At 43.5% G+C, this 22805-nt stretch overlaps 2 protein-coding genes across 6 annotated transcripts in view; both read right to left on the reverse strand.

Moving 5' to 3' along the window:
* Positions 1-1693: 1693 nt before the first annotated feature.
* On the reverse strand, positions 1694-5206 carry FABP7 (fatty acid binding protein 7). Its single transcript, XM_064447371.1, has 4 exons — positions 5020-5206; positions 4224-4396; positions 3466-3567; positions 1694-1961 (listed from the first exon to the last, which is right to left on the reverse strand). The coding sequence occupies exons 1-4, from the start codon at positions 5090-5092 to the stop codon at positions 1911-1913; spliced, it is 399 nt and encodes a 132-aa protein (XP_064303441.1). The 5' UTR covers positions 5093-5206; the 3' UTR covers positions 1694-1910.
* Positions 5207-18949: 13743 nt separating this feature from the next.
* Positions 18950-22805, reverse strand: part of PKIB (cAMP-dependent protein kinase inhibitor beta) — a 56622-nt gene continuing 52766 nt past the window's right edge. For all 5 annotated transcript variants that reach the window (XM_064447374.1, XM_064447375.1, XM_064447377.1 and 2 more), the window contains one exon: positions 18950-19802. In XM_064447374.1, coding sequence (XP_064303444.1) covers positions 19717-19802 — 86 coding nt within the window. In that variant the 3' untranslated portion in view covers positions 18950-19716. The remainder of the gene's footprint in view (positions 19803-22805) is intronic.

The following is a 22805-nucleotide window of genomic DNA, read 5'->3' on the forward strand; positions in this document are numbered from 1 at the left end:
AATAAAAACCTATTTTTTTTTAATTTACGACCCCACAAATCACCTGTCATGAAGATGAATGCCAGTACTGGGTACCAAGTCTGTTTTCCCCAGTGGTGAAGTTTTTCCCCACATTTCTGAGAAGGGGTGGCTGGGAAGGACAGTCACGTGGTGAATGCACCCATGGGCAAACAGGCAGCAACACAGGGGAGACAGATGAAAGCTGTATTCGGTACTGAAGCTGAGGATAATAAAACCCAAGGGCAGACGGTGCTGTTTAAACGTAACTTGCACTTTAGCAGGTGAAGCAGCCCAAAACAGAGACTGCAGTTCCCCATACCACTGCAACGAGTTCTACTTTTCATTTCTCTGATTAAAAAGTTAGCTCCTAGGTTTAAAAAACCCACCAAATAAAACATATTAATAATGGTTCATAATTAGGGATTCTTAGTGTTCCCCACAAGAGAAAATAGACTTGGATGTCCCTTTCAGGCAGCTTCTTTGTGAAAAAGTAAAGCTAACAACATTAAATTTTTTGTGTTGGTTAGGTGCCATAGTTGTGCGTGAACTTTTATCAGATGAGTTACCCGTTATCCTAGCTTTCCAGGGAAGCAAGAAGCCACTTCCCAAGATACCACGTAGCAGATCTGAAGGACGATACAGTGCAGTATTAGGCTGGGGGATGCTGGTGGGCAGGATGCCCCTCCTGCACCGCCCCCTGCAGCCACGCAGCCCCAGCTAAAGCCACAGCTCAGCTCTGCCTTTGTTTGAAAGGTTGTAGGAGCTACACCTCCATGTGGTCCACTGAGTCACCGTGTCAGAAAACATGGACTCGCCAAACGATCTCCTCCATACTGCCAGCAACCTGTTTCAATTTTCCTAATAATCTGAAGTGTAAAACAGTTTTTCCTACCCTGGTCTTTTAGGGAATATTCTTCAGGAACAAGGTTTTAATTAATCTCCTTCGAGCAGCGTTTTATTTTAAATTTCTCACATGGCAACTTGTTATCTCCTGTATATATTAGCTATGAAACTACAGCCTGGGGCGGGGAATCTCAGGAGGTTTGTCTTGTACTACTTTCCCTTTGTTTTCCTCGCACCCCTGTGGAGACTGATGAAAGATAAACTTTGTAGTTTAGGTTCCCCCCCCAGGCCTGCCCTTTACGATGGTGGTCCTTCCTTCCCATTCTGTGAAACGCTTCAATCTTTGCACTTGAATTTACTTCAGTCTTCTCTATACTGGCAAAAACCCCACCAAAACAAAAACTCCTGTATCTGTTAAAACCAATACTACAGGATCCCCCCTGACATCGAAGACAGCCTATCTACTGACCTTAGCGTGCACTGGATTGCAGTTCGCAGTGAAGGAAGGAGCTGAAAGTGGCTTGAGACTCTCACTTCTCTGCCTACATATATAAAGACAGGGGCTTTATATTTCTCCAGAAAAAAGAAACCAGTGAAGTAGAACGAAGGAAGTTTTTCATTTCCCATATACTCTCACTCATCTCATAAAGAGGCTGCCACAGCGTTGTGTGCCACACGCTTTTCTGCTGTTTAACTCAAAAAGGAACTTTCAACAACTCCTTCCAGAACACTGGAATATTAGCCAATTAAATGCAAAGGAGCACAGGTTTAAAAAACTTTTTAATTTGTTTGATCTGCATTCCAAAACAATTCAAATATGTTCCATTTACTGTAAAAAAAAAAAGAGGCACGTGTTTCAGAAATTTAATACCATGTTTAACCTGTTTCACTCTACAGCACGAGCTTGCCAATTTGATGGCATGAAGTTTTTTTAAAAAAAACACACACCCCCCAAAACTCTTTATTAACCTTTCATGCCAGAAATGTGCATTTTAGCTACGTTCGATTATGGACGGCACATTAATCCATCCAGCAGAAGTAACATCTGGACAGAGGTCAGGTAAACTCTACGCTTTCTCATAGTGGCGAACAGCAACCACATCACCAAAGGTGAGAGTCTGCAAGTCCAAGGAAAAGACAGACACGTTAGATGCTGGACCATATTCTGTAATGGCTTAACACATTAAGAAGCCCATGCTAGAGCAAGGTTGTTTTACGTTATGTGCTTTATATATAGTTGGTCTAGGTTAGTGATATTTTAAATGAACAGGAGGCAAAAACTCAAAGTTATGGATCCCATATTAAATGTAACTCTCTCACTGCTACTTTCAAACCCAAGAAGCACATAATGCATGTGTACCAGGCAACTGAAGTGAGACTAGGAACAACTGTTTTAACTTTTCTAATTTTGTGAATGTAATTTCTTAAATCTAGCATTGTTTTAATACAGATTTAATGCTTATTTTCCCAAAGCTGATCAGACTGCAAAACGTGCACTCTAAAATCCAAGTCCTCTCTACCCATATTGTAAACTGTTATACATAGGCATATACTTAAGGAGAACCTTGTATTAAAATAAATGCATTCTGTGCACTTACATAGCGAGAACTACCAGATATTTTAGTTATTGCAGTTGTGCAGAACAATAACTACAGTGTGTGAGCTTTGGAGGTGTTTCCTGAAGTGGAACAGGGCATCTCACCATGTTCCAATTCCAAAGGAAAAGGTTTTCTGTATATGCATGTAGCTGCTTCCAAAACCAAGGCACGTATTTTCCCTTGAATCTCCTGTCACATTGTCTTGCGCCAACTGTATGCTTTAAGGTTTTAAGTATTTGGAAGTCTCCATCCATACAGATACTCTCTGAAGTATTTAGAAAACAAGCTAACTGGTTTTCTCCAACAGCCAAGTCACATAGATTAGTATAGCTGAAGAGGTTTTATTTTTGGAAGTTACATCTCTGTGCCAAAAATAAGCATGAGGAGCACCACCCTGGACATGAGATATAGTAACTTACACCATTTATTCACCCCATACCACTGTTCTTGAAAAGTCAGGAAAAGAATGTGAATTTAAAACAAGACTTTTCTTCACACAGTTGCTGTTTATCGTAGTTTTTAACAAGACAGGAGGAATAAACCCTCTATTATTAAATATGAAAATGTTCTTAGCTCCTGCAATATTGTAATTTTATTTTCCTAAGGAAATAGTTGTTCTGTGTAACTAAATATTATTCATGCGTGCATATATAAAACAAGTTTTTAAAGAAATATAAATTAGCACTGGCAACAGATCATTGCATATATAATCAAGAACATTTTATTTTTTCCAGCTCACCAGGACTTTTTTTTTTGCTTGGGCATTTTACACAAACTCTACAAAGGACATATACGCTCTGGGAATCCACTGGCTGGCCTGCCTAAAACCATTAGCAATTTTTCAGTTGTCCGTAAAACAAGACGCAAAACAAAACAAATACTCAAAAAAATCTCTGCTAGCTTTCCCCACCAAATAGTTTAAAGTTTTGTGTATAAGTAACACTACCTGTTCATAAAGCTTGAGATAAATATAAGTGGGGAGTGTTAGCGGTATATGTGAATGCTCAGTGAGCTTTATACTTACCATTACCATCTTGCCATCCTTTATTTCTCTCACAAAGTTTGTCTCCTTGCCGTCCCACTTCTGTACGTGCACTAGCTTGTCTCCGTCCAGGGTCACAACTGACTGAGAGATACCAAGAAACACAAAGACATTCATTTATTTGGGGTATTTGGGATTCTGCTCACACATTCAGCGTGCAGTATTCTATTGAATTCTTTTCAATAGATGGGTGCGGATCTAGAATGATAAAGTAGTCCCAGCCATTTTAAAGCCAAGCCCATGAATCATCCTCGTTTTAAGCATGAACTCCATACAATTCTTGTTTGTATCAAAGGATGAAAAAAGTTGTTTGCTTTGAGTTCCAGTCTCACAAGAGCCACTGTTTCCGATGAGCTTTGGGATAACATTTACATCAAGCCCCCAGAGATGCAGGACATCTCCACGATGCCTCCATCGAATAGGCATTTCCCCAGATCGACTAGAAAAAGTTACGCCAAATGATACTTGGATTGAAAGAAAAGCGTGCAGCTAACACAATTCTTCAACACTGGAAGGCAGACGGGGGCTGGTGACACAACACATGGCTTCAGACAAGACGTGGCGTAAGTGGGCAAGTAAGATACAGTCTTGCCTTTTTTTTCCTGTCCTGCACAGTGCTACAACTGGCCATAGCAGAAGTTACATTTTTTTCCTTCGACCCTGCGGAAAGATACAGCCTCGGGGGTGGGGAGGAAGAGGAGAAAAAATAAGAAGCCACTCCAGCCCGAGCGTTCACTTACTTTGCAGTTTCTGTCATCGGGGGTAGTTTCATCAAATTCTTCTCCAAGTTTAAAGCTGATTTCTGTGTTTTTGAAAGTGCTCTGAGTCCTGATCACTACTTTGTCCCCCTCGCTTGTGATAATCACAGTGGGTTTAGTCACATTCCCCACCTGCCGTGTCGCAAACCCCACTCCTAGAGCATCAAGACAAAAGAGAAATCCATCAGACATTCCGGTTTTTTGTATCTTTTTTGCCACACATCAAGGTACAGAAAGCTCTTCTCTCGCTCCATAGCTTTAAGCGAGCAGAATGAACCACTACTTTCTGCTTCCCTTGTGCCCTTATACCTGAAGTATCCGCAGGTACCCCCCCACCCCCCCGAGGCGCAGCTCTACCTCCGAGCACCCTGACGAGGAACCCCTTCAGCAGCACGCCATGCCGCTGACAGCCGCTCCTGCTGCCGCGCGTTTCAGTTCCTTATCACTCCAGCGCAATGATTGCTTTTTTGGGTTGTTGTTTGTTTCCAGTTTATTTGCAGGCAGCATTTGCCCTTCTTTCGTGCGTTTCCCCTAAGCCGGCGGGGTCTCCGGAGCCTCTACCCGGCTCTCAGGCGAACGCACCCCGGTCCCCCCGGGCTGAATTAACTCTGCTGGGAGAGGCACGGCCGCCCAGACCCCCCCGGCCTCTGCGAACGCCTCTCCCGCACCTCCGGCAGCGGCGGGCGGGCGAGGGGGGGCTGCTACTTTTTTTTTTTTGTTAGGATGGTGCAAAATTCCGGCTCTCCTAACCGTGCCGCCGCCGCCCGGCCGTACCTACCCAGCGCCTTCATGTACTCGTCGAAGTTGTGGCTGTCCACCAGCTTCCAGGTGGCGCAGAAAGCCTCGACCATGGCGGCGGGTACCGGGGAGGGGCGGCGGGGGCTGGCAGGGGACAGCGGGGAGCGACGGGGAGCACCGCCGCCGCCGCGCTGCCCCGCATTTAAAGCCGGCTCCCGGCGGGGGGCCGGGGGGCGGGGGGCAGCCGCGGTCCGCCCCCGCCGGACCGGAGGGCAGCGGCGCGACGGCTCCTCCCCGCCCCGCCGGGGAAGGGCGATTCCCCCCCGTCCCCCGCCGCCGCCCCCGCCACCCCCGCCCCTGGGGAAGGGGAGGGAGAGAGGGGAAGGGGAGCGGGGGTCCCCGGCCGGCGCCGCCCGCCCGGGCCCGGGCGCCCAGCGGGACACTGAGGGGGGCAGGGCGAGGCGCTGTCCCTCTGGAGGTACCATGGGCAAAAAGAGAAGCGGGCACCAAACTGAAATGCCCTGCTTAATAAAAATACAGACTTTCACGCCCGGTTTGGCATCAAGCGAGTGCGGAACCGTTTCCCCCGCGATCACACGGCGTCTGTACGGGCGCAGTGTGAAACTGGCGTTTGCCATCGCTGGCTGGAACCAGCATCTCGCCTCCGCAACTGTTAGGAAACCAAGAAAGAAGGAAAAGAGCTTAAAACTGTTTCCTCTAAGGCGCTTTTTTCTGCTAGAGGGGGAATGTTTTCCTTCTTGCAGGTGTTCTTTGAAATTCACTGAAGGCTCTAGGTGGTCACCTTGTCTCCTGAGTGTTTGTCAGAAAGCAGCCTGCCTCCATGGGACAAGCCACCGTGTTGCCTTTTCCAGACCTACAGCTCGGATGGATTCCAGGATTGTGAATCACGCTCCTCAGCAATCGTAACAAAACTCCGGGACTAAGTAAAATAGACTTTCCGTGATTTAGGACCAAAGCCTCAACAATCTTCTACCTGGTCCAGCCATACCAAATATAAATAATTTGGAATATTTTCCTAATATTTTAAAATTAGTTTTTGACTGTCATTCGCGCTTCTTTCAGGCTCTTGTAGTATGGCACATCCTTTGGTTGTAGTGGAAGTGATGGCTTCTGATGGGATTTTTATTTAATTTGCCACTTTTTTACTTGTCGTCAGAAAGAATTAACCCCTCTCTGAATTAACCCCAGGAATATAATCCTAATTCCTTTTACCACACAACACAATTTTCATTAGTCTTGATAACCTAAGGGTATGAACTAGTGCATCTATTTCTCTTTAACCTTCCATCCCCTTCCTGTGAGGTACAGAGAGAGACACGAAAGGCCCTCCTGCAGCTTCTCTGCTTATGTCCGACTTCCTCTTCTGAGACTTTCCAGCCAGTGCTCAGAAAGCCAGGGAGGGTAAGAGCATCACTTGAAATAACAGACCGCCAGTTGTTGTTCATAAGGCTGAAAGGGATCAAGTCCCTTTTTTTTTTTTTTGTCACAGTTGGATAATGCTGCATCTCCAAAGCTTGCACAGAATACCAGCCTTACTGGTGCATCTCATACAGACGTCTGCTAACCTGATGTCTGTAGTCAGCCAAACCCCCTGTAACGAACAAAGAATATGCCTTGTGATGGGCACTGTCATGGCACGGGGCATGCGGGGTTGATATTGTGCATGGGTATCACCCATGACTCCAGTTTCCTCAAAACAGTAACATTCTCAACTATTTAGCAGTGTTCACCACCCCTAGCCAAAAACTCTGCAGCCACGGTCTCAGAGAGCTTCGTTGTTGGCACCCAGGCAGCTGACATGCAAGTACACGCAAACTGGCCTCACCACTCACCTACTTCATCTGAGATGCATCATATTAAATCCTAAATTATTTTACCAATATCCTCATGAACTGACAGTGTCTCCTCTCCCAGTACTGACAAGATGGAATAATCACCTCACATAAGTTCTGTCTGCAGAAGCGCTGGAGCCTCTGCTGATCCTTCGGGCGCAGATGTGTGCACAGAGGTCCTTGCTCTCTGCTCACCGGGGCTTCTTGTGCAGAACCAGCTTCACGGGCTTTGTGTGACATAAAACTCCCGAAACTAATTCAGTGCCGCTGCAGGTAGCTGGACTCCTCAAGGACACTTCTGACTTGCACCTTCTTCCAGACGGCGCTGCAGCCTGGCCCTTGGGAGGTAGGCACGTCAGGATCCTTCACAATTTAAGCAATCATACCTATACTGATGGCTCAGTTCTACCAGGATTTCTCAACATTTCGCTAAGACAAGTACCTAGTCTTAAGAAAAATATATTCTTCAACATTTTGCACCATGGTTCAGATGTAAAACAGGGTCTGCTCAAATGTTCACATTCCTTCTGCTGCTTAGACAGATTGCCAAAGTCATCACACCGGGTTTTATGATGGTGAGATCCCACCTGTCTGTGTTGGTGATGATTTGGGAGCAGGAAAAATCAACAGTAGGAAATGTTACATTATTGACACCTTGTGGGGTGACAAGCCACAGCCAAAAATGTTTTCCACGGCATCTTATGCCCTATATTTGCTTGTGGATCCTTAAGTGAGAGTTGTGTTAATGTCAACAGCTTGTACGAGTCTTCCTGACCTATACAAATGCTTTGCTAGAGCTGGAACAGAGATAGCAGTGTGAAATACACTGACCTGGTGTGCATTTTGGGTTGCTGTACAGGAGACCAGTTTGGACTTTCTTTTATGCTGCCAGCAGAGTTTGAAGGCTTTAACAGACTGCATACTCCCCTGTAAAAAGCCTGCATGACGGAAGATGCCTCAGGAGATTCCTCTCTGAACACCCAGGGATTTATTCTTGTTTACACTAAACCCTTTACACCACCTGAGCAGTGTAACTGGGCACATTTGCATTCTCTGTGCAAGGCCTGCTTGAAAGATGAAAATGCTGTGGCAAGACATCTCTGTGTAATAAGTAATCCTTGCTTCCAAAGGCCATCCAGGGTGAATGTGGGACTGCTCTAACCTTCAGCCTTTGAATACAGGACACAAAAACTGCTTTTCCTACCTTCCCCCCCCCCCATTATATCCCTGCTTCGCACACCCTCAGGCATTCAGAGAATGAGGCACTCAGCCTCATTCAGCCTTCCTGCAGTCCCCCCCCCCAAAAAAAATTAATTTGTTCAGAGGAAAAAAAAAAAAGAGCACCACAGGATGGCCACCAGTCTCCTGTGGTAGAAACTCTGACCAAGAGGTTCTGTCATGTGTGGGTTCCTCATAATCCATGTCAGGAACTGCTGAGCATCTAATCACTGCAGCCAGTCACGAAGGGCTTAGTACTCTGGTTATGGAACTGTAGTGAAATTGGTGCAGCTGATGTTTGAAGTCAGGTTTACCTATCCTTGTGCTGTGTCCCCCTGTGGATCTAGCACAGGAAGGGCACTCTTGCTACACCAATTCAGTTTAAACCAATCCTTTCACCACCCTTGCAGTGCAATAGCCAGGAATAACGTATTACTCTGTAGAGTTTGATCAGTAGTTAGGGGGATGCTACATTGTAAGACCTTCAGATAATTTGGTGATGACTGCATTATTCAAACATTTCTGTGTTCAGGGCAACAAAGAGCCTGGAACAGCAGAGCATCTTGTACCCGTGTATGCAACAAAGGCTAGCGGCAACACCAGGGCCCAACGCCCCTGGTACGAAAGCAGAGGTGGGCACTCAGAGGCCTTTTAGCTATTGAATCCCACTGAAAGCCAACATGATTCAGAGTCCTGACTCACTTAGGCATTTTAGTAATCCTTTATCATTCTGAAACATGTAGGGGACTACTTTTGGATAAGTAAATTGAAAATAATGTGTAGCTGAAAGTAGAAGATATTTCCGCCGTTTATGGACAGCAGACTAGGGTATTCTCAGTACATTTTAACCTTGTTTGAAGCCCTGCTGCGAATCTCTGTGCAGCTTTGATCTCTGTAATACAGAAAGGACCAGATTTTAGTAGCTGTTGTGTCAGATGGGATGATGTTGCTTCAGGGCTGAGTGTGATTTGATTTCTGGTGCTGCAGAAAAACCTAATGTCAAACAGGGCAGTAGAATGTCCTTAACTAAAATTATCTCATGTGTCCTCTAGCCATCTAAGAGATTTGCTGATCCCCCTAATAAAAATAAACTATCTCAGTGCTGTCAGTGAGTCACAGAAAATCACTGGGTTTACTCTATTGATGGGCAGCCCTTTAGAAATCCCAGTTTAAACAAAAGAGATAAATGTCTGATGGAGAAGACACACAATTATGCAGCTGCACAAGCAAGTGGTCACAGAATGACCCCAGGTACAAAGCAGCAGCTGTATGAATCCAGCCTTGCGCTGCGTAAATGCCAAGGGAAGGGCTTTGCTGGAGCTGCGGATCAGATGATAGGCAAGGTGCTAGGTAGTGCAAGCAGGAGCAAGGAAGACATGTTTATACCGTATCCCTTCTAAGCGCACAGTGTACCTTAGGCAAAGCTTAGGAGCATGTTCAGCAGGGGTTTTGCCACGGTAAAAGCTCTACCAAAATAATGCCAGGACAAGATAACATTGGAGCACAAGTCATGTTAACGTCTAATTCTGGTGTCTCTTGCTAATTGGTGAAAACGAAGTGGTCTGTGACCATGCGTTTCGTTCTTGCAGACTCTCTTAGGTTACAAATTGGTGTGACATGAGATTAGGAGAGTCCTGGAAAGTAAATACCTGCTAATACCTCATTATGAACTATTAGACATTTATTCGGATTGGTTTAAGCTAGGAGGACAGCTGGTCTACAGTGGTTTAAAGAAGGAAGCAAATACTACTAAATATCTCCAGGGTCTTCTCTGCTTCTTAAAGGCATTTGCAGGGTTGTTATCTGTTGTCTAATATTACTATATCTACCATTTAGAGGTCTCAAGTCAGAGGCTCTCCTCAAAGAATTAGCCTGCGCTAAAACCAGCCGCCTTCCTGGCTCCCAGTTCTATTTCTTGAAAATGCAGTTATTTTAACGTTGTACCATTAGGCCTTTGGTTATTTTAACATTAGGCCTTTGGTTATTTTGGTTATTTCTTTTGTGTTTAAGAGTAGAAAATCTATTTAAAAGCCTGTGTATTTAAATCAAGACAAGAAATCAGCTTTCCAGAGTTAAAATTTCAGCATGACCCAGTGTAAGGTCATACACTGAGGAAGAAAGAAATAGTCTTATAAATAAGCACCAGACTTCGAAGTGCATAAACAGAAAAATAGCACATAGATTTAAGGAGATTAGATGACTGCATTTGACTTACTGCAACTGATTCTGGAAGACTTGTGTAGATTTGGTGTTCAAAGCAGCCCAGTGAGAATATTAGTGGACAGAAACACACTCCATATTAAGGTCCAAGGATTCTATATTATAGCAAAGGCAGGGAGTGATTTTTATCATCATCAATACAAATTTTACAGTATTAAAGGTACAGGTGATCTCTAAATATTGTATTCTTTCTCTAGCCGTAGTATACACCATGGAAGCTGTCTAATACTTAATCAGTGTAACTATTTGGAATTCAGTATAATCGATCTCATGCTAAATCTTTGCAGCATAACAAAAGACAACTTTGCAGCCTGCAGGGCTGGACTTCAGAAACTTTTGGACTAGGTCAATGCACCTTCATGCTGTTTCTCCATACTGAAGCACTCCGTGTGCTGTGATATGCTGAAATCACTCTCAGTACCAGTTGAGATTTAGACAAAAAGTAAAATCAGTTTTGACTAAATTACAAATTTAAGAAAATAACTACCAAACTTGGGAAACAGATTCAAAGTAATAACTCAGCTCATTAACTACCTGCATCTGGATATTCCCAGGGTCCTCTTCTGTTCCACTCAGCTATGGAATGACAGGACAGAGTCACAGCCTCCTGGAGCTAGCAGTGATTCCTCAGGCACAGCTGGAGCCACACTCCTCTGGGTTTGTCTCCTCTAAATCGGAATCTCTCACCAGGAGCAAGCCATTTCCTCCAAAGTTCTAAACCAGCAGTGGGCTACAAGGAGTGTTAATGTACCCCTGAGAAATGTCTGAATTCATAGAATCAGAATCATAGAATGGTTTAGGTTGGAAGGGACCTTTAGAGGCCATCTAGTCCAACCCCCCTGCAGTGAGCAGGGACATCTTCAACTAGATCAGGTTGCTCAGAGCCCCGTCCTACCTGACCTTGAATGTTTCCAGGGATGGGGCATCCGCAGCCTCTCTGGGCAACCTGTGACAGTGTTTCACCACCCTCACGGTAAAAATTTTTTTCCTTATATCCAGTCCAAATCCATTCTCCTTTAGTTTAAAACCATTACCCCTTGTCCTGTCACAACAGGCCTTGATAAAGAGGTTGCCCCCATCTTTCCTAGAGTCCCCCTTTATTCCACAGTCTTAATAAATAATTTAATTAGGTTATCAATTTATGGGCCTGTCGTTGATGAAAAAATGCCTGACACAGATCAGGCAGAGGTGCTTTCAAAATGAAACCTCATGACGGATGACCTAGACAGAATTACGCACCTAACTTGATTAATTCAGGAGTGCAACTATATCCCTGCTTTACACATTGGTTTGTGACCAAGCGTTGAGTCATTTCTGAGTTTTCATGAGTCTAAATACATAAACTTCCTGGAACACAAAATTCTTGAGCAACCTGAAGCATCGCAGGGTTAAGATAGCTCATTGCTAGATTTAAACAGGGACTAGTACCAAGACAAACTTCAGGAAAACTTTGGTCATTCTGGCTGTTTTGAGACAATCCCAGAGAAACAGAAATAAGAGTGGTCCGTTCAGTCTGGTATGCAAAACTCCAGTCACTGGAAGTTAAGCCTAGAGAAATTAATATTCAAAATGAAGTGTATACTAGCTATGAAGAGGCTTAATCCCTTGACCAACATTCAACTACCTTGCTAGACTTTTCATCCCTGCAAGTTGTAAACTATGCTAACAGCCACAGCTATTAGACATCCTGCAGGAAGTAATACAGAGAAGTTACATATCATGGATTATGCAAGAAATCACATGAGACAGTCACAATGGGTGACCAGGAAACTTAAAAACACATCCCACTTTCTGAGTGTGGGTTGGTATTTTGCCAAATCCAGCACCTACTATGGGAAAAGATGCAGATATGCACAGAAAGTAAAATAGGCATGTAGTCCCTGCCTGGATAATCAATGGACTTACTTTCTGGACTGTACTCCAGCAAGTGCCACTCTTCCTTTAATTCTATACATCCATGTGTATATGTTTCAAAAGACTTCCCCCTCAGTGTGGCAGTGGTAAACACAACCCAGACCCTCTATGTACCACAAAATCCTTAACTAATCTTGTAATCGTTAAACAAGGCTTCTAATAGCATCTTCCTCCAGACCTTTGAAACTTTCTTGAGCAGCTGATCAGTGCTGCAGCCAGAGCTCAGAACATCCAGAGTGCAGAGCCAGCAGAGGGTGCAGAAGCAGGCTGACACACCATGACTGGCTCAGCTCTTCTGATAAAAGAAGGGCTACGGAGAGGAAACATGGCACAACCTTCACGCTTTTAACTCCATCTCATTGTGCTTTGTCTCCCCCGCCCTTAAATACACTCCTTCTTACATGTCAGCATGTCATTTTATCCTTTACAAATTTACCTAGAAGTTTCCACTCATGACAGCCCACACTGAAATAAAGATGCAGAGTCAAGAGTTCAAAGGCTGTCTGAAAGAACATGCCTGAAAGAAACTTATTTCAGCACTTTCTTATATTGCAACACCACCTCTGTTTGCATAATCACATGCTGTATTTTTTCTAGAGAAGCTTTCCGTCTCCCAGTGCTCAGGACATACTATTCAGGGACTGGCTCAAGGCTCTTTGATGAGTCCGTCTGATACATAAGAACCCTAGCCAGTACTTACTGGGAGGAATAGCAATGAGTTGTCCTTCTGCCATCTCATTTTACCAAATATGGAGGCAATTAAAGAGATTAGTTTCTTATTTTGGGTGTTTAAAGCACTAACAGTTGATGCTGGGCATAAGGAGGTATAAATGAGCAAAGCAAGGGGTGAGCACTGAAAAAAGCAAATGAGTAGACGGACGTGAGTTTTGAACAGAGATGAGAAATTCAGAGGGATGGAAGGAATGGGATGGGATTGTTGGGCGATTAAAGTAGCAGATGGGTACAAAATTGGAACAAGCAAGTTCAAAACCTGTAGCTCTCCTGCAAATGTATTTATGACAGTTTTCCTGGTTTTCACTTAAAGGGCACTTTTCTTCCGTGGTGCACAGGATACTGTTGCTCAGCCCCTGCTGGAAGGTGGCCTAGGCGGCTGTGGCGGAAATCCCGGCTCCCTGGCGCATGGGGCAGCTGTGTGTGGGTGGCTGCTGGCCATGGAGCTGCTGCTGGGGCACAGGAGGGACGGCTATGCCGGAGAGCAAGAAGTAACATTATTGTGAATACACTGCTTATTTAGCTGGCCAGACGGACACTGGTGCGGTCCGTGCGGAAGGCGCCTCTGACGGGAGTTCACCTGCCCCTCGCCGGCTGCCGCAGCTCCGCAGGAGCTGCCCGAGGGACGGAAGGGCGGCACACTCCAAACCCCTTTTCCTCATGCCTTTGAAGACGCGGGGGCTTGGTGCGTCTACGAGCCGTTTGGAGGATGAGCCGCCGCGGCTGTCCAAGATGCAGCGTCGGGGCAGGAGAGGCGGCACGCAGCCGCCGAAGCCGAGGCCGGGCCGACCGGCGCCCCCGGGGAGCCCCGTCCTTCGTCCCACCGGCGCCGGGCGGCCGGGACGTTGCCACAGCTCCCTCTCTTTTTCACGTTACAGTTCGCAACGACGGAGGCCCACACTGTGCCATTTCCTAGACGCTGGGAGCTGGGGCGGACAGGGGGGCGCAGAGGGGCGAGGCTGTGAGGAAAGCGGAGGCTCGGCCGTGTGCCTGGCGCGGGCTCCGGCGCCATCTTGTGCCCGGCTGCCGCCGGCCCGGCCTTGGGACGACAGGCCTGCCTGTCAGCCTGAGGGTGAAAGGTGCTCCGTCCCCTCGGGACGCTAGGGGCGTTATTAGAAAAATACTTCTGGAATACTGCGGGGGGTTAACAGCAGGTTACACGCTCCTTCTTTTTGTTTACCCTGCTGATGTATCATTTACAAATGTGCCCAAGGGATCTGGGAAAAAAATAAAAATATATAAGAAGGTTAAACCAGTCGCTCACAGATTACTTTTTTCTGTACATTCTATGATAAACACTGGATTTACAGCATCAGCCACTGCACAGTAGAGTCCCAGTAACAAAGCTCTCGTAAGGATTGTCTAAATCCTCACATTAGGGCCCTTTACATTTCAGGCACTTGCTGAATATATGTTTAATCCAGAAAAGCCCACAGCACCCAGGCTTTGTATCAACAGCAAAAAAACCCCCAAACATTTTCCATCAAACGTAAGTCTTGCATTAAAATCCAGGGAGCTGGCATTAGGACGTGGCACGGGATGGGGTGGAGCGATGGCCTTCAGGCCTCCTGTTGCTCCCAGCCATCTCGGGATATGAATTGGTCCCCACTGGGCTGAACAGGGAAATAAACCAAAATAATAACACAAAAAAAGAGCTCTCAGCATTTATCGCTAATTACTATCTGAAGCAGAACAGCTTCAGGGGGGGAAGGTGACACTGAGTGCTCCCTAAAAAAGGTCAAAACCAGTCACTTATGGCAATGCTGGCACCCTAGCCCAAATCGCAGAGTGGGCATCTAAAGCTGGGTAGGCTGCAAGCCAGACTTAGATACCTGTTTTATGACAGAGTTTACAGGCTGCAAATGCTTTTGGCTAGTTCACCCCTTGGTGCCCAAGCCCAGCATCATTCCTTTGCCCAGGCAATGTGAGTGAATTTTCACCAAGAGGTCTGGGCCTCCAATCCAGAGGCAACGTGCTCCTGCTGGCTGGGCGAGGATGTAAGCTGCAAGGGGCATCAGGAAGGAGCACCACACATCTCCAAATGGCAGCCCTGTGGAGTGGGGAAGCTTCAGCTGGCATTATCTTCCCAAGTTTATGTAAGCAATGGAGCAGTGTTCTCAGCAACGCGAGATGTCTCCTGTTTCTGATCATCCCAACTTTCTGAATACAGAGGCACCACGGTACTGGACCCTTAGCGAAACCCTTGAACTAAATGTCTCAGAGACAGTCTACCTTTCACCAGGCCAGCTCGCACCGTCTTTGCACTTTTGCTCTCAAGCAGCTACCTCCCAGCTGATTTTGAGGTCTCTTAAACTGTCGCACTCCACTTATTGGCACAAACTATCTGGCAGGCTGAGGATCCCACTAGGTGGCAGGACAGTTTAAGCCCTTGCTATTTCTACCCAAACGACTTCAGAGCAAGTGCCCTGGGACCCCAGTGTGCGTGGCCCCACTGCCCTGTGCTGTGTGGACCCTGGGGAACCCACACGCACCACGGTGGGTGGGTCTGGGGCTTACGCTTGCTGAGCACAGAAAATATAGCCTATGCCAGACCAGTGGAGAAATCCATGCAGAAATCTCTGTTCAATTCCTTTTCATGGGCTTTATCACACATAGATCACCAGCAGACAGAAGAGAGGAATAGGAACTAGTCCTAAGTAATTTGCTAAATCTTGAAGTGTTCCCGTTCATATGTGTGATACATAAAGGATATTTGGAGTATTGGTGATAAAGTGTAGTTTAAACCTCTTCTAGCCACTGCTCTGTTGTCATTTTTAACTAATGCAAGTGCAGTTTTATTATTTTGCATCATCACCATTGTATGAAAGCTGTACAAATGAGAAGTGGACACTGTGGGTCAGATCATAGGTCCACATAACTAAACATGATGTCTTGGATAGTGCAAACATGTGTGACATTTACACTGACTAGCATCCTTGTCTCCCAAGCATTTGTGTTCATGGACTTTCTCTGAGTTGGGAGAAATTTTCTCTATGATTAGTAACTCATTACTTTAGATATAATTCACACTGTAGTTAGTATAAAACCGATCTCCGTCTTCAGTGACAACTAGATCTGGCTTGTACATTGCTGTACTAGCAATGATTTGGAAATTTCTTTTAAAATACAGCACCTTGAAAACTGCTTTGCTACTCATTTCATCCACCAAGCTCAGTCTATGCAGTATTATACCAGAATAATGGTATACGGCACAGGTGGAGATTGCTGTATGAAGAATCAGAGCAAATAAACTTGATTTTAAAAAATGCTTAATTACTTCTCTTAATCTCTCTAAATGAGAACATTCTAATAATCAGTCCTTTACCTCAAAACCTATTTAGTCCTTTATTGCCTTCCAGATAACAAATTGAACTTTCCTGTTTTATAACAACAAAAGATATGCATCAGCATGTTCACCCACCTCTTACATGAAGCTTCTGATGAAGGGCTGACCCAGTGAAAATTACTTCTTAATGACATCTGGAAAAGAGTGAGGCCAATTTTCTGTATATTCAAAGTACTTAAATTGTTTTATATATGCACAATCAAGTTACAAGGGTATTTCCTGCTTTTTTTTTTTTTAATATGCAGAGTGGCTAAGAATGAATAATTGCTTCATTAAGTTCTAAAATTTGGAGACAACAAAGTTGTCTTCTTTGCTTGGTACTAAAATGAATTTCTTTGCTCTGTAAAAGCCCAGGATAGTGCTGTAAGCTGATGAAAAAGATGCTGTTGCCTGTGCCACTCCTGCTGGAATGGAAATTGGGATTAATGCATTATAATACCAGATTAGCCTTAATAGAAGTTTGCCACCATAATTTGTCAAGGTAATTAAGTATATACCTAATTTTAGGCACTAAGTAGTTCTATTGATTTCTGTGAGACTAGTCTGTGTTTAAAGTTAAGCATGTTTTAAAATACTCTGCTGATTCAGAGCCATAACTTTTGTTACCCTGTGGATTAAGAGAATGCACTGTCATCGATTACCCATTAGCTGAGCTAATGGGAGGGTGGTATAGCCTGGATAATGGTTGAAACTGGATAAACTGGCTCAGTGAGAAGCACTTAATTTGCTCTTTACAGGCTCAGCCAAAGTTTAGTAGGATTATTACCCATCTTCAAGATACTATCAAGAAAATGAACCAGAACTTTCCCAACTTTAGCATTGTTTAAGATAGTAACCCTGCCTAAACCTCAGACTGCTGGACAGCATGGCACAGAGACCCCCAGACAGCTCCAAAGGCACTAGCTCCTGTCTGGCGGAGTCAAGCATAATACACAACTAATAAATTCTTCTGGACCAAAGTTTATGTGGCACAATGTCTCCCACACCAACCACTGTTTGTGGTTCTGTTTAAAGTGGTCAGAAATATGCCACTGGCCCAGAACTGGAAGGGTTTATTTGATAAAATCCAGGGCATAACGAGATATTCCTCTTCCATTTATGAACTAACTACAAAAGAGCTCTCTCATGCAGCCTAGACTGATAATTGTTTAGACACAAACTGTACATGCATGTGGCAAAAAAGTATTTCTGCATCTGTAACTTCTTTAATCTGCAACTAGATAATACACAGGCAAATAAGGACTGTATTATATGTGATCCTCCTATTATAGATAAAAAATGTTCATCCTACTTTTGACTGAGTTGCACTTAATATCCTCCTATCTCCTTATGAAGTTTTTCTAATTTTCTCTTAAAAATCTTCTTTCTCTGCAGTGTTTTCTCAATAACAGGTTCACACAGCTCAAGTACAAAGTAAGCAACCAATATTCCAGAGTGTGAGCACTCTGACTAGTTCTAAGCTGTACATCTGTGAGCTGTTAACTCCATGTATGTATATAGATGTGGAATGGTTTTTATACAGAGTTTAGCACATGAATAATTTGCTAAATTCAGCTGGTTCATAATTGTTATTTTAATTGCAAAAAACTTCAAAGCGTCTTAGGCTAACAAAATACTTACATTAAGTATCTATTCCTGTAACCCAAATTTCAGTGTCTGTATTCTGTAAGAGAGACTCTAAATATATCCAGTGCTGCAACTGTGAAAGAAGAGATTTCAATATAGGCCATGACCCAGAAGAGCACTTTAGCATATGCTCCACTTAAAGCATATAAGGAATTCTGTTTCAGTAATACTCAGCTACTTGATTTCCATGGGATCATTTTAACTTCTTAAAATTGAACAATTTTATGTACTGTGATGCTATAAAAGGAGGCTGGTATATGAGAATGGGACTGCAACCCAGAACAAGAATGGGTACCACAAATATAGTTAGCTCCAAGTCCCTCTCCACTGCAGTTTTCAACTCTTGTCCTCCAGTGTCATCTAGTTTGGTCTCCCAGTCTTTCTTAAGCCACCTGTTTTTCTCCAGTAGACTAAGTTATTCTACTTTTCCAAACCTGAAAGTAATCCTGGGATGCTGCACTTGTTAAATGAATAGGGAAAGTGGAGGGAACTAAGTGTCAATTCAGTTGGATGAAACTGAATCCTTTACTGAATGGTCCCCAAAAGACATTGCGTGAGTAAATGCACAGCAGGAACAGTAGGTGTGCAGAGAGACCTCTTACAAGCTCTCTGCCAGCTATAAAATACACAAATACTTTACAGTGGTCAAATGTGAAATTTACTCATCAGAGATGCCTCCTCTGTCTGGCTACAGCCCAGCAGAGAGATTGCATGCACAAAAAAAGGCATTCGATTGTCAGTGTTGGTAAGGTTTCAAGAAGTACATAAATGGCTGCTGCCCTAGGCTGCAGTACAGGTGCAAGTCTGTACCTGAATCTTAGGTCTCCTACAATAAGGGAATGAATGCTAAGTATTTTCAGGAGCATGACCTCCATAACAAAACAATTCCCTTCAGCAGAGAAAAACCTTTGCTTAAAAATCTTTGTAAAAATCGCAATGTTTGAAACAACTTCATTGTCAGCAAACAATAAAGCAAAAACCAGATGAAATGAAAGAAATATGTATTGCAGGGCTTTAAGTCTTGTCAGACAGGAGAAACGTCAAGGAATCAAGAGAAGACAGAAAAGACAATAGCTATTTAATTTCAACAGTGAGATTAAACAATTCTAATCGCTTACAAACATGGCTACGTTATTTTAGACACACACGAACAGCTACAATATTCAGCCTGAAAACATAAATGACAGAAGTACCACAACTGCTAAGAGTGGGAGAACTGGGATGATCTGCCATAATCAAATAGGGGTTTAAAGAGAGATTGAAAACAAACACTGGTGTTTAAGTAGTTTACAAAACCTTTTGGAGAAAAAAAATTGTTTCTTTTTTTATTCCTCACACCTATCTACATATGCCTAATGAGAACAAAGATATCAGGAGATAAATTACAGATAAATTCTGTAATCTAATATAAACTTAGTATCATCTTAAGGTGGGGAGAGTGAATACACCTCTCTGTCAGAAAGAAAGAAGCTATTTTGGGAAATTAAGAACAGGATTTTTATTTTGAAGCAACCATTAGTTGGCGGTACATCTGCTAGGTATATTAACTGAAACTGTCAAAGAAGATTAGTTAGGATGAATACTATAACCATGAGAAAACCCAAAACAAGAGACACATTCTTTCTTTCTCTTCCCATTTGGATGTGTAGAACGGGTTTTGAAGGACGACAGTAGAAAAAAAAGTAGTTCAACGTTAATGTCATCTAGTACAAGTGTGTTGCAAAATCTTGTCTGTGCTGCTAAAGGTGCTACCACACTTCAGAAGAGGTGACACAGGGAAACTGGAAAGTCTGTCGATGAGTTTCATTAATCCAGCAGTCCTTAGGTGTTAGGAATCATTGCTTTTTCCTTCTGCCTCTTGACCCTCCAGCAAGGCTTTGGGTGATGGCACTTCTCCACCCTCTGCTCCTTCATCTAAGGAAAGACAGAATTAGACATTTATACCACATACATTCTCACAGCTTTTTTAATGCAGCCAAATATTTGGGTTCACTGATCATCTCTGTTTGGATTAGGTCTTTATTACCACGCTCCTGGGTGCTTTAGAAAGAGGAGTAACTCCAAAGATAAAGAACTTTCAGAGGTGCCTTCCAAAAGCAATTGCCAATTGGTGTTGATTTGCCTGCTCCTTGCACACGCTGATCAATGTGCATTTGGTTGTAAGAAACAGATTGGAGATAACTTTTTATTATTGTTATTCTTTTTTTTTCTGGGTCATTTCCAAAGTCAAGTAGGTAAGAATATTGCATACCTCTCAGCATTGCTTGGTTTCAGGTAGGTAACATTGCAGTTTATGAACATGCCAGTTATCTGGCTGTCCTTCTTTGCCAAGAAATACCTAGGAGAATTTACCCTGTCTTCACAAGACGAGGGCATTTTCTGTTACTCTGATTTGTAAGTTCCCTCTTCCAAAGGTTAGAGTTGAATGCTTACATGACTAATGTAAGAGCTCACCAGCATGCATGGTCATTAGATGAAGAGTTCCATGTTGTCACTTCTGATGCTCAAATTCTCCCACTGAGAAATAGGAACTCCTCTTGCCTTGATTTCCTTGCAAAGCATAATCATTTTCACACTACCTTCAAGTCCTATGTGGCATTACCAGTGCTAACAGAACAGTTTGTAGACCCAGATCTAAGGCAGCCCCTAGCTTTTGGGGCAAGGAGAGGTCTGCTCAGCATATCTGGCTGTACCATCTTTCACTTCAATAGTCATATTCTAAGGGATACATTTTCAGATATTTGCCCCGGAGACTTGCCATAAAATATCCCAACATCCAAAAGAGCTAAGTATCTTTGTCTCTACATATCACAGCAAATATATACTGCTGTACACAATTCATCAGCTAAACCTCTTGGCAGAAACTCCTTGACGTTTTAAGTCTGCTCACAGGTTTGGAGGCTTTGGAGTTTTATACTGGTAAGTAAAGAACTGAGTTATTTGACACCCTTCAGCATTATGTAGTGCAGCACTGTCGAGGAAAGGGAGACAGAGCACTCTCCTCTATTGGCTGTTTCTACGTAGGGTTGGATGTCTAATATTAGTGGAGTCTTGCAGACAGGGTAGAAGAAACCAGTTTGTTAGAGGAAATCTCATCTCATAGTTGCACTTAGGTGTGCAACAGGTGCTAAGCTGCTGAGTGCATTAAAATAGTTATACACAGTCACCTAGAAACAATTCGGCAAACAATAAAGGTTACTAGCAGAATGGTACCCTAATGCAGACTACCAAATGTGGGAGACCATTATAGCTTCTTTGCTCTCAAACTTCTTGAAGCCTCTTCAACCTTTGGATCCCCAATGACACCAGTCAACTGTTTAACATGGTTCCAGTACAGCCCTCCCACCAGACCACCTGTGGAAAGTCTCAGCCCTCCAGAACTTATGCACCATCAGAGGATAACCAGACAGGATACAGATGGTCTTCATTTCAGAGTTAGGCTCTCAGATAAACAGCTGGTGCCAAAATCTCTTCTGTTCATCTCATGAGAACATTAATTTGGTGTGGCTTGCAGAATTCATGAAAATTTATATCACACAGCTATGGTCCTTGTATATTCATAAAGAAAAAGCAAAGCCTCTTTTCTCTTCTAAGCCAGACAAAAGGTATTAGCACATCCTTTCACTATGACAGCAGCTGACAGCATTTTAGAAAAAGTGGAGATGTATGATCCAATGAGCATTAGCTACATTTGAGGCAAGGCAGAGAGCGCCCTCCTCACCATTTCCCATAATCTTCACTGATTCTTTCAGAGCAGAAAAAAAATAGGGCATACTTTATTTAGCCACGTTCCATCTTCTCCACTTTTCTCATTTATCCAAATTCTTTGTTCTGAGCTGGAAATGGCTTTCATTTTTTAACAACTTATTGTTAAAGCCAGAAACAGGCAAAAAGAGATGCCTATTAGGGACCCAAATGTTTCAGTTTCCCTGTCACAGCATTTGAACTTCCAAACTTTCTTTGCATTTTGATGAATTCTCTTCATTTTGCTTGCTGTCTTATCAGAAGTTTAATTTACAACACAATGAGGCCGTAATTCCCACCTGATACTTGTGGAATTCACAATCCCAAAAAGCATCCAAGCAGTCAGAGCGGACCTAACTGTATCCTGTGTTCATTTCCTATTATCACTACTGCAAACTGCTGATAACGGAAACTGCTCCTTCCAGGCATGCTCTGGCACAGCTACATGTCAATCACAAAAGCAAAGGATAATTCCATCCTTTTAATTGTTCCTGCAATCCTGGCAGTGCTGGTCCTTGTATTTGTAAGAAAGCATCAGTACATTTTGTTAAAACTAATGTAGCTGTGTTTCATTTCTTCTTCTTAATGCATTGGATGTGCACCAGGAAAGGAGGATTATTCTGTCTGGAGGGCTAAGTACTTATTTTATGCTGTGCTGTAACATTTCTTTTAACAAGACTTTCACTCTTTCATGTTTATTTTTATCCACGGGGGGGAAAAAAAATCAAAGAGAGAAATTTTGCATGCTTTAAAAAGTATATTCTTTCCAGCTACTAAACTTTCCAGAGGCCAAAATGAAACAAACACGAGCAACTTAGCTTATCTACAGCTGTGGTATTCTTTTGTTTAATGTGGTTAACATGGTGCATCTCCCTCAAGGTTCACTGCTCTAAACAATACAAAGGTTAGTTACACATAATGTAGCAATGAATATTTCAGTGGGCTGGACTGGTCACTTCACTTCCACAGCTCCTGACACTAATAACAATATAAATTCCCATCTACCTCCCCTTTGATAAGGGAAGCAGCTCTCTCCTGCTGGAGCCTGACCCCTGGTCATGGTGCACAAACCGTGCCAGGCGGAAGAGCTATTTGGAATAAAAAAAAACCCGTAATATTTGAAAGCCAAAGCATTAAATGTTAAGTGACTGTCTATACTTTGGAATGGATTTC

Source organism: Phalacrocorax carbo, chromosome 3, assembly GCF_963921805.1.
Source record: "Phalacrocorax carbo chromosome 3, bPhaCar2.1, whole genome shotgun sequence".
In the NCBI taxonomy this organism is placed as follows: Eukaryota; Metazoa; Chordata; class Aves; order Suliformes; family Phalacrocoracidae; genus Phalacrocorax; species Phalacrocorax carbo.